This window comes from Bidens hawaiensis, unplaced genomic scaffold (assembly GCF_021521415.1).
Source record: "Bidens hawaiensis isolate Kalapana, Puna unplaced genomic scaffold, B.hawaiensis_p1.1 tig00006888_1, whole genome shotgun sequence".
Lineage (NCBI taxonomy): Eukaryota > Viridiplantae > Streptophyta > Magnoliopsida > Asterales > Asteraceae > Bidens > Bidens hawaiensis.
In genome coordinates, this window is record NW_027491469.1 from 270,970 (window position 1) to 286,753 (window position 15,784).

The 15,784-nt window shown below is 32.1% G+C and overlaps 3 protein-coding genes across 3 annotated transcripts; 1 reads left to right on the top strand and 2 right to left on the bottom strand.

Annotated features, from left to right (window-relative positions):
* Positions 1–8,401: 8,401 nt before the first annotated feature.
* On the top strand, positions 8,402–11,385 carry LOC143633756 (GDSL esterase/lipase APG-like). Its single transcript, XM_077102003.1, has 5 exons — positions 8,402–8,694; positions 9,457–9,587; positions 9,965–10,195; positions 10,610–10,865; positions 11,024–11,385. The coding sequence occupies exons 1-5, from the start codon at positions 8,439–8,441 to the stop codon at positions 11,218–11,220; spliced, it is 1,071 nt and encodes a 356-aa protein (XP_076958118.1). The 5' UTR covers positions 8,402–8,438; the 3' UTR covers positions 11,221–11,385.
* Positions 11,386–12,406: 1,021 nt separating this feature from the next.
* On the bottom strand, positions 12,407–13,102 carry LOC143633727 (uncharacterized). Its single transcript, XM_077101974.1, has one exon. It carries the CDS (start codon positions 13,100–13,102, stop codon positions 12,407–12,409), a length of 696 nt encoding a protein of 231 aa, XP_076958089.1.
* Positions 13,103–13,440: 338 nt separating this feature from the next.
* On the bottom strand, positions 13,441–14,936 carry LOC143633728 (protein CHUP1, chloroplastic-like). Its single transcript, XM_077101975.1, has 3 exons — positions 14,810–14,936; positions 14,653–14,720; positions 13,441–14,093 (listed from the first exon to the last, which is right to left on the bottom strand). The coding sequence occupies exons 1-3, from the start codon at positions 14,934–14,936 to the stop codon at positions 13,482–13,484; spliced, it is 807 nt and encodes a 268-aa protein (XP_076958090.1). The 3' UTR covers positions 13,441–13,481.
* Between the last annotated feature and the right edge of the window lie 848 nt (positions 14,937–15,784).

Sequence of the window (15,784 nt, forward strand, 5' to 3'; positions counted from 1 at the left end):
GATACATGTTATAGGCATTAACTAATTAACCTTACGGGCGTCAAAGCCTTGTCATCGCCAAACATCAAGACGAGCTTATGAAAGCTGGGCGTTAAACCCATTGACGCCAACCCATTAACCCCCTAGTTGTATTAATGAGATGAGGTCCATCTCAAACCAATAAATCACACTTTTTTTCTATTATTTTTTTAGTTAAACTACAACGAGGTTGCTAAATGATAAGTTGCTTAATGCTCACTACTTACATAATAGTGAAAGGGCCGTCTCCGAGAATTGTTAAAAAGTATTTGGACTGAAGGCGAGAATGAATTCGGGCCTTAAGTAAAATACAATTTCGATAACTCAAATATAATAAGTTATCGAGTATTGTATATGCTTTGGATTTTTTGGGTACGGAATTATTGGGTACTGTTTAAACAAAACTTTTGATCGAGTCTAATACAAGTTATATATACATATAACTTTTTTAAAAATTTTCGGGTCTAAAGCGGTCGACATCTCTACCACCCCATCCCAGACGGCCCTGGAATCCTGGATAGTGACATAACATTCATGTTATATAATTTTTAGTTAAAAGTCTTATGGACTCTCTATGTTGTCTAGATCTAATATACCTATGACATGATATGGGGTTGTGTTATGGGCTTGTCTTTTATGCTTTGGATTCTAAGAAACCAAAAAAGTTAGGTGTTTTTAAATTTAAGATTTGAGTTTGTACCTTTGTAGTTGATGGAGACATAAATGTTTGACTGCTTTTGGTAAAGTATTTTAAAACCCTAAATATCTGGAGTTTTAACGGCGCCGTTTGTAGGATGATATGGTGGTGGACTAACGGCTTGTTGAGTTCTTTCGGCCCATTCATTAGGCCATGATAAATTGAAGATTAGTTAAAATATATATACTTTGGTTGTAGTTGGGGTGTAACAACAAACTGCTAGAGCTTGACTTGTTTGGAGCGTTTGAAGCGTAATACGGGAAGCTCAAGCTTAGTATGCGAGTACTTTTTCATGTCCGTGCTCCATTCGTTATTATTTATCATTTTATATTTTCAACATACTTATAAACCTTTATAATTCATTTTATTTATATTCACGGTGTTAGTTTTTACATATTACGTATTGTATATTATTTAACCTTTTCATTTTTATATAAAATAATAATTACGTTGTAAACATATATTTGACATAAAATAAAAATACAAGAAATAGCTCCTGGCTAGCTAGCGAGCCTACTTGAAATGGATAAATGAAACTTGAGTGCGTTTAACAAACACACTTAATTCTCAGCTTAAGCTCATTTAAGTTGAACACAGTTATTACTTTTAGCGAACCAATCATAATTATCTTACGACCGATTTGAACCCTTTACACCTCAAATTCTAATTTTTGTTTGTCAAGGGACCGTTGAAACAAGGCATATGTACTTTCAAACACAAGTCGTTGGTTAACTTGTTTAGTTTTGTGTTTCATATTATATATTGAGAGTGATGGATCTGGGCCGTCTAATTGTGGCTAATAAGCCTATAAGACCATACGAGTACTATTAAGGGTTGTTGATGATTGGTCTTAATTTGGGCTAAAGCTAACAGTTGGGCTCAGGACCCATTGTGTCATACATACGAGAGAAGGCACATATGCGTTTAGTGAAATGAATCAATTCGTCTTGTTCTATTCGAAGGATCGTCTAAGTTTCATCACCTTCTCTATTCTTTCGGTTCTTTATTTCGATGAATATGAAAGGACCTAAGTTGACAAGTCAGTCAAGTTGGTTTAGTTTTCTAACTGTATTATGATTATTATGATAATGTTTTGGTCACCAACTTAGGGTTTGATCATAAATATGTGACTTGATCAATAAAGAATTATTGTAACGAGTTTTTCAGTCAGTTTTCTCTTAAAATAATAAAGTGTTTGATCGATCATATGCATTGGTATTCATCTTCTAAACTGTTTTTTTTTCTTGATCATCATTTTGTGATTAGTATGATGTTTGTCTTAGTTTGAGTTGTTAGATGTTGTTTTGGTTGGTATTGTGTATTAATTCGATTGGATTTTTTTCTTGCACCGTTGTATTTAGATTTTGTAAAACTTAATTTGAAGCAAGAAGAAAATGTTGTATTTGGATTTGTAAAACGTTATTTTATTTCAAAGTAATCATATTTTTAATTTTTTTTTAGAGAAAGCGTTTTTATTGCTAGTTTTTTTTAATACAGTATTTTTTTTAAAACCCATTTTTAAAAAAATACATTTAAGAGACAAATAATGTTCAAAGGAGGGAATATGACAAGCTTTAAAATGTGTTTAGGAAGTGGGTATGGCAAGTAAGAATGAGGCACGTTCGGCCTTAGCATTGTTCAATAGATGGTCATAATATTTGCTGGACATGGTTACAGAATTGTAATTTTTAAAGTTATAGTTCACATATTTGTACGCCATAAGGTTAATAATCAAACTTGTATACTCTTTTAGTAAATAAACCTATATTTGTTACGGACATTATTATCTATATATAACACAGACCTAGCTACATCTGAATAATGGGTAAGCGAACAACAAGTTGTGCCGCTATCCTTTTTTGAATCGCAAAGCCTATTCTACTAAATATAAATCCTTGGTTCCTCGGGCTCTGCGAGTCACTGTGGACCACCTTTTGCACCCGCTCCAAGAAGCGAACCGCCTCGAAAGCCAGGGATCCAAAAGTGTCGAGGGCAAATGGAATGAACACGTGCTGATTCTTCAAACACGCTGCCTCATGCTTAGCAATGTATTAGTTGATTTATTAGAGATAATTAGATGTTAGTTGTAAAGTGTCTACATAATAATTCAGTTCAATTTAATATGCTAGTTGATTTACTGGTATTATAATTTCCATATTAATTGTTGTAATACTTCGTTTTTTTTAACAGCTAAGTATATTGTACACTTACGAAGATTGAAACCATGACCACCAAAAAATAAAATAAAATAAACATGCCCCTCCATCTCACTTAACCATTTGTTTTCTTTATTCATGTTACATATATATAATAAGGTTGGTCGTGAATTTAATTGCACGGGTCTTGAAACTTAGCGGTTTTTTAAAACTGTCTATATGTCATTAAACAGATGAAAGACTTGTTACTGTATATATTAGCCTAATTTTTAAAATATTCATTGCCATGTTAAGCAGAATTGTATCAAGACCACCGTTATCCACCATGTTTGCGTTGTCACAGCGATTAACCACCGTCAACATTGCTACCACGCATGCTTTGTCACCGATTAAGAAAATAAGTCGTCATGATGTTGAAGACAACATTAAAAGATGTTCAAAACAGATCAAACATTTTACTTATGTAACAAATAATAAATATCATAGTACAACCATGATCAAATCCAAGTTCACACATGAAAAACAAATTATAGTAAAACTAGTTTTAGATATGTGTCTGCAACTTAAACATTATAATAGAAAAACATACCATTAAATATATATCAGAGATATTTACTACCCTAATAAATATCTAAGAGACAGCATCCAACCATACACCGTTACCACACAAGTCAACAATATCATCAAAGATATCGAAGGACAGGAACTCGTTGAAGAGGTGGTTACTTCTCAAGAACATTACCTACGACATTTTTTTAGGTTTAGTTGGATTTTAAATTTAGTCTCACATTTCATAAAAGTAATATTTGGTACCAAAACATATACATAGTTATGCCCGGTTAAAAAAATTAGTTATCGCCAATATTTGGTTTCGATATGATGTTCAAAAACGGAAGCAAAACATAATCCTTAGAGCTAATGTTAGTGCCGATTTTGGTGGTTAAGTGAGACGTGTCATAAGCAAAAATGCCAGTCTTGATCAAAATGACTCGTAACAATCTCTAAATGCTACGAGTAAAAACGAATTTGGCAGGTTTAACGTGATAAAGCATTTAGTCAAAATAACAAATATATCGAGTAGAAGGTTAAACGAAATACATGTAACCAGAAATTTTTGACTTGGTCAAAATAACAAAAACTTTCGACTTAATTAAATAAATAATAGAACCAAAATATATAAAAGTAAAATGCGGTTTTCGTATCTGCGGTTGTTCACTATTTTAGTCCAAAAGTTTAAAGTTTGCCTTTTTCGTCCACATGGTTTCATTTTCGTAGCAATTGTTTTTCCTTGTGGTTTATTAAAATACGCTATTTCAGTCCAAAATTGGTTAATCAGATGGATAAAATTTGCAACAAGAATGAAACTTTATGGACAGAAAAAACAAATTTTACACTTTAAGACTAAAATAACAAATGTGAACAAATCAAGACGAGAACCACACTTTTTTCTCATAATAAAAACTGAAAACTGAATTATTAAAAACCACTTCTATGAATTTTATTAAAAAGCACTCGAATTTAAAAACTTTAACGTGTTGGTCTCTTTTTATATGGTTAAATTTCTAAAGTTTATATCAAAATAATTACAACTGATTTTTAAAAGTGTAGGTAGCTACAAATAAAAACTAAAATCATAAGTCTTATGTATAAACTTATGGATTTTTTTATCCTTGTCTTCATATTTACTAGCTATAAGGATGCTCGTTGCGGAGGTAAAAAACCCGGCGTTACAACTGAGGTGATCACACTGTCTGCGTGACAGTGACGTGACACTTTAACTATCTCTGCTTGCTAGTTAAACCACAACACATAACGTACGTATCAATGTTTGTTCTTTTGTGGATAAATGAACTATTTAACCAGATGACCGTCTAAGGAGCAGTACAGTAGTGATGTATACATCGAAGGTTTCGCTTTCAAAGGCATTAAAGTGATGTCCATCTCCCAACTCAAACGCTTAACGCACCTCCTTAACAAATAAGAGCTAGCAGTTTTTAAAGTCAACTCCTGACCACTAACTCCAATCCAACTCAACTCAACTCCATGCATTATTAAAATATATACTTTAATTCATCTTTTAATTCAAACTTTATTTTATATCCTCATCCTGAGTTGGAATAATCATTCATTAGTAAGTTTATAAACTCACTTGGATTGTAGAAGAATATGTTTTTCTATGGTATTATGTTTATATAAGTATTTAGATTCTTTTATAAACGAACTTAAATGTACCACGCTCAGTGTATAAAATCAGGGTCCGATATATACTATCGATATCAAGTAATTCATGAGGTATAGTCATCCGAATTAAGAATTTTTCGTGACATTCCAAATCTATACTCTATCGAGAGGCAACATGTTAAGTTAAAACTTAAAAGCATCAAAATTAAGAAAAAGTGTGAAAGGTAATACGGAAGTGTGGCATATGTGAAGAGACACAAATGCACAACTTAGACGTATCCTGCAAATAATTTTGGAGGCATCGTTTTACGCAAAATTGAATAAAAAATTTTAAATTACAATCAAACTATACTCAAGTTAATAAAAGCATAAAATTTTCGTTTTTATAGTATAAGTTGAAAAAACATGTTTATAGATTCATAAGCAGCAAAAAATCAAATAAATAGAAGCTAGTATAGCTTTTGTGTACTTTTCATTTCAATACATAAGACGAAAATAAAATAAATTTCAACTGATCATCGCCTTTATTGGGTTACCATTTACAATACCGTAAAAAAAACTTTGTATTTTCATCACCGTAAGTTAATTCCCATTTTAACTGAGCCTTCAAGTTCTCAAACTGCGTTTAAGAGCATTGCATGTTATGTATTGAAAATTTATATACACTTTGTATATACATATAAAAAAAAGAATACAAGAAATATCCACACGTTACAAGTCATGTGTAAAAGACAACATCAACATCTTACTTCAATTCTCCGGGCTTGTGTCTTTTCTTACAAATTATATATCCTATATCAGTTTATCAGGTTATTCATTTCATCAGACTCGTTTCTTTTCTTACAAATTATCTCTCTTTTGAGCCCTACCTCTCCTCTGACGTTTTCGTCCAGCTTCACCACTGACTGTGATGTTACATTTTAATTATATGATAATTACAATTTAATATACAATAATTATTTTCCAACAAGCATTTTAAGCCCATTTTAAATGTAAACTTGAATTATTGATCTATGGCCAATACAAAGCAGGATAATTTGGTGCCAATAGACAAAGTAATTGGTGAGTGTGGGTTAACTTAGGTGTACGAAGGTGTAGGAGACCATGTGTAGCATAGCTGTCTTCAAAACGAAATATGGAAAGCTTTTTAATACGATCACATGGATGCCGCATTCATTCATCCCCCAACCACTTCACTCCCTAAACCCATTTTATTTTTTGATTTAAACAAATGCATATGCATACATAAAACGCCTTAAATTGTACCATAATTTAAACCATTTTCATGTATTATTTCCTCATATTTTGGTGTTAGTATTTCACAAGATTAAATAAAACCTATCATTTGTATAAAAATTTTTGAATGGGTTAGTCAAAATATATCTAGCATCTTCTCCGTTAATGTTACAATATATTTTATGAAATACAACGTGATTGTGATATTGGTTTTGTTAAGTCGTCTTAGTTAAATGATTTTTGTTATAAAGCTACAAAAAAAAATCCTAATATATATTGATAAACATTGGGGTTTTGAGAAGGCATTGCCTTCTTGGTGCGGTTCGAAGGGGCATGCCCCTAGAAGTTTTCATGTTAGATGAAAAGTTGTATATATGATGTTAATCATTAGCATAGCTGATTAGTAGTAACTTAATTAGATCAACATCAATATGGTCATCAACAAGTTAGATGATAATTTATTATTGATAAACCGGTCATAAGCATTAACTACCAATTGTTACCTACGACTTTAACCACTAATAGCCGGCATACATCTTTTTTCATGAAGAGTTATGTTGTTTCAACTTAAACGTTGTGATAATTCCTCAAGTATTATCTTCTAATACTTTTTTCGCATAACAGAAAAACATGTTCATCGTTTTTTTGTAATTTTCCAATTGAATTTCAAATACACTATTTTGGTCTAAAAATGATATTTACGTGATTCAGATATCCATAATTTTACGAATTATAAAACTTGCAAGATATAGTACTATGATACTTATCACTTATGATGTATATAAAATGGAATAGTAGATTCGAGCATACATAGTAGTTCGGTGAACATTTATTTGATCGATGACCGGTTGGAAGCAAACAACATTCTAACATTCGAGAATCAATTACTATTTATATCAAAAAAATCTAAATATATATAATCACAATTTCGTCCTAAATGATTATATGTGAAAGTGAATTTAACTTTATATTGTTTTGATCTACTATATCGTTCCCAAAAGGAAATAAACTAAGTACATACACATAAAAGCATAGTTTCTGTATAGCCAAGTGTACCAATACCCCAAGTGCAAAGTTTCATTAAATTGATGTCCAAATATACTAAAGGTTAGATTCATAAAATCCTAACAAATTAAATTGATATCCAAATATACTAAAGGCTAGATCACAAAATCCTAATAAGATACTTTGAAAACTTTAGAAAACAATATAAATATGATTCTTGTTAAATAATTGAATACTCGTCATATGTTTCATGTACAACATCATGAACATAAACGAGCCGTGTTCGTATGTTGGCGAATCCAACCCGAATCTTAAAATCACGAAAGTCACAAGGAACCCAAACATGACTCGAATATTTGCTGGTTGTATCGAAGACGACATGTCTGACCCTACAAATTTCTTATTTAATTATTGTTTTAACATATCAAAACTTGAGATTTACATTTTAGAACAAAGAAAACAAATTAACATAAAACACTTACATTTTAATTACAAAATATCATTTTATTTTTTTTTTAGTTTAAAATTTTGACGTAAGATACTCAGCCAATTTAATTTACTACTTAAAACACATTTTAAAAATATATTAATAAATAAACAGGTTAAACCCGTAAACCCACATGGTTGCCCAAACCGACCCGTTTAATTAGCTAAACATGTTCAACCCGAAACCCACATGATTTTCAGGTTTTCAAATTCACATTGCTACTTAAACATTAAGAACAAATATGCACACACATTTTACAACATAAACACATACTCTAGAACACTAAAAAAGATAAATAAAAAAATCTTGAAATTGTGCATTTAAATCAAGATAAATAAGTAGACATCAAACGTGTACCTTCTAGTGGTACATTTCCATTTAATATTAATAACGTGAATAAGTAAAATGTAACACCTTTTAGTGGTAACCACACAAGCCCACGCTCAAAACTACTAGCTTTTGTCATGCACATATGTCGAACCAAAACCATGATCAATGCATATTGAATAACGAACACCCATCTATATCTCTTTTAACTGCTTTTATTGATCTTGTACCAACATTGACGACCTACATTAAATGCAACATCTTTATAAACACGTACTGCTGTCTATCTTCACACTCACACACTTCTTCCAATTTCCAAACCTAACTTAACATGTTCATGGATTCTAGACCCATGTGGTGGCTCGTTGTAGCAGTGGTTGCTATTGTTGTCGCTGTTGGTGAAGCCCAAGACTCCTCGTCGGTTGTCCCAGCTATTATTGCGTTTGGTGACTCCGCGGTTGATGTCGGTAACAATGATTACCTTCCCACTATTTTTAAAGCTAATTATCCGCCCTATGGACGTGACTTTGTGAACCATCAACCTACTGGGAGATTTTGCAATGGCAAACTAGCTACTGATATCACTGGTAACTTTACTAGAAAATTATTATTATTATTATTATTATTATTTTATTTTTTTAAAATTTATTTAAACAACTGATTTTTAGAGGTTGAATATCATTATTGAGTGTTTGGATTAGGGATGACAATGATACGGGTTTTGAACGGAAATTACATACTCGGCTCAATATCTGCTGGTTATAGAAATTGAATATAGACATTAGTTTATTAAAACTTACAAGTTGAGATTTCAAAATACTATTCTTGATGATTTAACTTTTTATAATTTTATTATCCAAAGTTAAAAATTTAGTTAATTAATAGGTCACTGATTTAATTTTTGCATAATTTTGTTATAGAAAATTTAAAAATTAGTAAACTAATAGATTAACAAGGCAAAACAAAATAAAACCAAAACATTTGTAGGTATGGTTCAGATAAACGCGTATATGTACGTCTTATGTACTCGGGATGGACGACATTTGATATCATAAACATCCCATTCTTTCAAAATCTCTAAATTAAATACCTTACCCGATCCCATACCAAATATTCTCGAATATTTTGAAATTGAGGTTTTCCTGTCAGATTCGAACTCGTTTGCCATCCCTAGCTAGCTGGGATGTAGAATTTTATTTTTTATGTGACTTTTTAATTGATATAGGTTTCTTTTAGTAGTCTTTGTAAAATATTAATTATTTCAAACTACTTTCTTTAAGAATTTAAACATATTATATAAACTTAAAAACTACCAACAAATCTAATTAATCTTTGCTCCTTTACTGCAGCTGATACCCTGGGATTTAGCACATACCCACCGGCGTATCTCAGCCCGGAGGCTACCGGAAAGAAGCTTCTGATCGGAGCTAATTTTGCGTCTGCCGGAGCTGGTTACGATGACAAAACCGCCATTGCAAGCGTAAAACATCAAACCATAACATCTTGTTGCCGGGGCTATTTCTGAGATTTCGGATGTCTCATATGAGTAAAATAAAATGGGCCCTATATTATTATATATAACTATTATTTTGTTAAAATTTCTTTATTGTGAACTCGTCTTATATTTATATTTATAGTTATAAAATTTAGGCTTAAGCTAATTATAATTAAAAAAAACATCCCAATCTCTTACTATTTTAATATATATACATATACATAAATTTATTTAAAAATTTTGGGCAACATGCTTTAGACGGCGGCTGAGCCTTGTATCCCCTCCTAGACGACCTTACTCGTTAGTGTAATGTAAGTAACTTTTATAATGATAAACTAAAGGTTAATTATGTGAATTTGCAGCATGCAATTCCATTATCACAACAACTGGCATACTACAAAGAGTATCAAGGAAAACTAGCACAGGTGGCAGGAAGTAAATCAGCCTCCATAATTAAAGATGCTTTGTACTTGATTAGCGCGGGCAACAGCGATTTCGTTCAGAATTATTATGTTAATCCCTTTATTAACAAGCTATACACTGCGGACCAGTATGGATCGTACCTTGTCGGAATCTTTTCAAGCTTTGTTAAGGTAATATTGTTATCCTTTATGTTTTGGAGCTGTTTAAGTCTTGGCTTCAGGTCCCACATATGACAATGATTAAAATTTTACCGTTCAGGAAAAAAAAGTTAACCAGTAGATCATTTAAATATTGTTAAAAAAAAAGTAGATTATTTATTACACCAAAACATATATAAAAATAAAGAGAAAATGTTTACAAGTATTGTTTGGGTAGACGGTTATGCATGTTTCAGGTAATTGGGTCGGGTATCAGCTACTACCATACTCTCATTTCATATTAATGATTTTTTTTTACACTAGTCCCAAATCCAAATACCTATCTTGGATGTTTTGCGTTTCGGGTTTACCAGTCGGGTTCAAGTTCCTTAGCCAATGTGTAAATGCATCAATTAATTTGATAACTGTTTTACAAACAAACCACAGGATTTGTATGGGTTAGGAGCAAGGAGAATCGGAGTGACATCGCTCCCACCATTGGGGTGCTTGCCTGCGGTTAGAACATTGTTTGGGGCCCATGAAAAGGGATGTGTAGCCCGTTTCAACACGGATGCTCAAGCCTTCAACAAGAAGGTGAATGCAGCAGCAACCCAACTCGGGAAACAACTCCCCGGTCTCAAAATTGTTATCTTTGACATATTTCAACCGCTCTACGACCTCGTTAAAGATCCTGCTTCTCATGGTAATATAATTTGACCGAAATTTTTTAATCAAAATTTTTTTATTTTATGACAAGAATGTAATGGTTTTGAACCCTTTTAGCCTGCATTTAATAGTTGGTGTCTGTTTGTTTGAATCTTTTTAGCCAACTAATGATTGTTTTGTGTTTATTTCCTTAAGGTTTTGTGGAGGCTACAAGAGGGTGTTGTGGAACAGGAAGGGTGGAAACAACCGTGTTTTTATGCAATCCGAAATCGATAGGTACATGTAGCAACGCGACTCAGTTTGTGTTTTGGGACAGTGTTCATCCATCTGAAGCTGCTAACCAAGTTCTTGCTGATGCTTTAATCCTCCAAGGCATTTCACTCATCAGTTGATTAAATAATTACTACTGCACTCTTTTATTAAACTTTGTATAATTCATGTACACTGTTAATTGTGTTTCTGTTACATCCACTACTGTTTTTCTGCTTGTGTATTTATATCACATGTAAAAGACTTGTTTCAGATTTCTACAGTTATTGTTCATCAATTACAACTTATTTACAAGAGTGTATTAAATATTTGAATAATCTAACATTTGTTTGATTCAAAGCAATACTTATTTCTACAATTATTGTTCATCTATTGCAACTCATTTACAAGACCATATATCCGAATTAGATCCAACATTCGTATTTACACGTATGTGTTTGTATATTCATCGAAATAAACAACTAAACCGAGACTGATCTACACATCTAACTCTGAGTTACTAGGACACTACTTATCTACTAAAACAAAACTACCAACATCACAATCATAAGAACTTGCTTCATTTGCTACATCTTCTTTCATATTAATTTAAATAAAAGAACTTCAAATATCATATTACTATAAAAAGAGTTTTAAATAAAACGGGTTGAAAGTACCTCTAACTTTTGTTTTAAATGTGATAAAAAAAAACAATTACGCAACTTTAAACGTGATAATAAAACAGGTTGAAAGTACCCTGCTTGCGGTGCACGCATATAATGTTATATGTGTGAACCCTCGGGTAGGCAAAAGTGAAATTGCACTAATTTTGACGTTATTTTACTAATCTCGTGAAAATATCGTTAAAAGTGGCGGAAGGTTAATCAGGCATCATGTGGTGGCGTTGATAGCCGAAAAACAATGGTATACATGCACCAATCGGGGTCTCCCGATGGTTGAGTGTTATGTGCCTTATGTTCAAAGCTTGATGCAAAACTACTATCGTGTTGGGGGTCTTACCGGAAGCAGCCACTCTATTCTTATGGGGTAGAGGTAAGACTGTCTACATCTTACCCTACTCAGACTCTACCATAGTTTTGCTATTGGTGGGATTTACTAAGTACGATAATGATGATGATGTAAATGCTTACCTCAGTCCGTGATCCGCTATATCTTATAATCATTATGATACAAATGATTTATTTGGGCTTATTTTTTTTTAATACTTTGAATTGTTAATTTGTTATGTATTTAAGATTACTAATTAATTTAGTATGATACAAATAATAATCATACATATACATTTGCTTTCTGTAAAAAAGAAAACAATTAAAAGAAACAACCTGAAGGGGAGCTTCTGTGAGACTTTGATTTGGGACGAGAATCTTTCAAAGCTTCTGCATATTTCGCTAACTCGGATTTATGTCCACCTGATGAATTCGAACGACGACGACGACCACCGCCATTGTAGCCGGCTGACTCAAGATATTTATAAAAGTTTGATTCACTATGGCTGTGAGTTAATTTTTTTGACTCCCCTAATGGTAATTTTAATCTTAGATTCTCAGAAGGACTGCATGGAATAATATTCTCATTATTATGGCTATCTTTTCCTCTTATCACTCGCATTAGCGTACCAAAGAACGTATCGTTATCGTTTCTGTGATGTAACTGATTGTCGATGAAAGATTCGTTAAACTCTCCTGAATCCGTGATAATAGAGGCTTGAGAAACTGACCATTGTTCGGAGTCTATGCCACCTTCTTTATCCGCATATTCGAGGATTAGTTGTTTTGCTTTCTCTTGGGATTTTGGGCTTAGTTTTTTACTAAGGTCCCTAGCTGCGGTTTTACCAGGTCCTGGTTGATAATGCCTAAGTTCGTATCGTAAGCATGCGTTAATCCATCGAAGATAAACGAGTTCTTCCACATCTGTACATCTGTCTGCTTGCAATCGTTCGTTTTCTTTTGATAAATCTTCGTTTTGTTTCTTCAAATTTTCGTTTTCTTCTTTGACCTTTTCCATCTGCTGATTCAATCAACAAGGCATGAGAATTGAGAAATGTTACTCTTTAGGATTTCTAAATACACTTTTTACTATTTTAATTTTCATATAGATGTAGTATACAATAAAATTAGAAATATAAACTAAGAATTAGTGAATTGGTAAAGTATTCTATTACCAAAGGATGAATAAAAAAACATTAATAAAAAAATGTTCACAATATGATTTGGGTAAACGGATATGCATATTTTTGATGACCAGTAAGGTATCAGTTAATATCTTATTCGTGAAAATTTTAAAACCAATCTCATATATGGGTGATGGGTCCCATACTTGACTCATTACCCGTCAGGATTGGGTTTATTTATCATCCCCAGAGAAATAAACAGTTAAAAATTTGTTAGAAATAAAGTAAAAGAAATCGGATTGATCCGCTTACCTCACCATCTTCTAACATTGATGTAGCTAGATTTTGAACACAATCTAATCTATGAGCTAAATCCGTGTTTTCCGCTTGCAAATTATGGTTAGTTTTTCTCAACTCTTCAACTTCCGACACAATCTTTTGTTCATCTTCCTGCATTTTTTCAAATCGTTGTTGGAAATCCAAACTTTGTTTTTCATTCTGTTCGGCTTCTGATTTAATCTTCTTTTTCAACGTCTTTATTTTGGCTCGTGCAGCTTCAAGATCCGCTACAACTTTCTTGTAGTCAGCCATTTGTTCCTCAAATCTTCTAATATCAGATTGTAAAGACTCTATTTTTAGAGAAAAAAATTTAGCTTCCATTTTATTCAATTTTAGACGGTTTTGAAGCTCCATGACCGCAGTTTCTTGCTCTTTCAAACCATAGTATTCGAGTAACTCGATCTCTAAGTTACTCTCTCTTTCTTTTAGGATTCTGACCGTGTTTCTTAGGTTCTTGATCTCTTGCTCATGAGTATCCTTTTCTGCTCGTGAATACCCTTTGGGAGATTCTATATTTGGTTGTCGAGATTCGGTGTTGTTTTCCTCCTACAGTACCAGAAAACCAAGACTTTCACTAAATTATTGCAAGAACAAAAACAGTAAATCTTAATCATTTAATCTTGTTATTAAATGTTGATGTTTTCATTTTACATACTATGTGTATGTTATGTATATAAAAAATCATTAGATTAATATGTTTATATATTTAATTTAACTTTTAAATGTTTATAACTTAATATATATATACACATATTTAGATTAGATAACCTACAGATGACTTACACATCTGTTGGTTATATACATAGAAAATTAAACTGGTTCATAAATTATATTTTTTTTTATATTTAAGTGAGATGAATAAAATTTGTATTTCAATCTTTTCCTTATACTTTTTGTTGTCTTTAAGATTAAAGAGATAAATAATTTATTTTGTTATTTGTTTTTCACAAGTGACAAACAACTTTGTTCCGCATAGAACCAGCCTCATATATAATACACAATAACTGACCCATTTTCCATTATTTATATAACTATTATAGACTAAAAAATCTTAAATATAAAGATGATAAAAGAACAAAATTGGTATATATAAACAGGTTCTTACATGTTTATCTGATGCCTGAGGATCAAAATGGAGATGATTGCTCTTTGAATTCGCATGCCTTTTGTAATCTGAACAAACATTCTTCATTAGAAAGTTATGAACAAATAAATTTTTGTAGGAAAACAAACAACATAACCCGAATGTTTACGATAATCACATGGGGTTCGAGAAGCTTTCGATCTTTTGTGTATGATCAATGAATAAAGAACACCACCAAGAGACAATGCTAAAGCCGCCCCGAATTTCCATATTCCCGGGGCTATATCTATATTTTCGTTCCCCATTTGTTTGATGAATGCAACCCCTAAAGAAATTTCACCATTAATGGGAGCATGCAATTGTTGTCACGTTCTTGATCGTCGTACCGGCTTTCGATTCATCCTAAAATCAAATTATAAACATGTCCCGTTTGAGAAAAATAATGAATTAGCAAAACCCTTAATGTATATATATGATGTTAATTTGGGAACAAAATTGGGGAATACTTATAAAGAGACAATGGTTTACAGGTGAATTAGGATTAAACATTATCTTCATTAATAAATTATTGTATTTTATTAGATCAATAATGGTTGTATTTTTAGAAAATTATTATGAGTTGAAAGAATCACACGCCTAGAACATGTTTCATATGTCTGGTGAATAAAATAATAATTACGTTGTAAACATATATTTGACATAAAATAAAAATACAAGAAATAGCTCCTGGCTAGCTAGCGAGCCTACTTGAAATGGATAAATGAAACTTGAGTGCGTTTAACAAACACACTTAATTCTCAGCTTAAGCTCATTTAAGTTGAACACAGTTATTACTTTTAGCGAACCAATCATAATTATCTTACGACCGATTTGAACCCTTTACACCTCAAATTCTAATTTTTGTTTGTCAAGGGACCGTTGAAACAAGGCATATGTACTTTCAAACACAAGTCGTTGGTTAACTTGTTTAGTTTTGTGTTTCATATTATATATTGAGAGTGATGGATCTGGGCCGTCTAATTGTGGCTAATAAGCCTATAAGACCATACGAGTACTATTAAGGGTTGTTGATGATTGGTCTTAATTTGGGCTAAAGCTAACAGTTGGGCTCAGGACCCATTGTGTCATACATACGAGAGAAGGCACATATGCG

Excerpts from the sequence above, each read along its gene's own strand:
- LOC143633756 (XM_077102003.1), top strand. The coding sequence starts at position 8,439 with ATGTTCATGGATTCTAGACCCATGTGGTGGCTCGTTGTAGCAGTGGTT. Across the intron at positions 10,196-10,609 it reads TCTTTTCAAGCTTTGTTAAG|GATTTGTATGGGTTAGGAGC; the intron begins GTAATATTGTTA and ends AACAAACCACAG. Across the intron at positions 10,866-11,023 it reads TAAAGATCCTGCTTCTCATG|GTTTTGTGGAGGCTACAAGA; the intron begins GTAATATAATTT and ends TATTTCCTTAAG.
- LOC143633728 (XM_077101975.1), bottom strand. The coding sequence starts at position 14,936 with ATGGGGAACGAAAATATAGATATAGCCCCGGGAATATGGAAATTCGGG. Across the intron at positions 14,721-14,809 it reads GAAAGCTTCTCGAACCCCAT|ATTACAAAAGGCATGCGAAT; the intron begins GTGATTATCGTA and ends ATGTTTGTTCAG. Across the intron at positions 14,094-14,652 it reads CTCAGGCATCAGATAAACAT|GAGGAAAACAACACCGAATC; the intron begins GTAAGAACCTGT and ends CTGGTACTGTAG.
- LOC143633727 (XM_077101974.1), bottom strand. The coding sequence starts at position 13,102 with ATGGAAAAGGTCAAAGAAGAAAACGAAAATTTGAAGAAACAAAACGAA.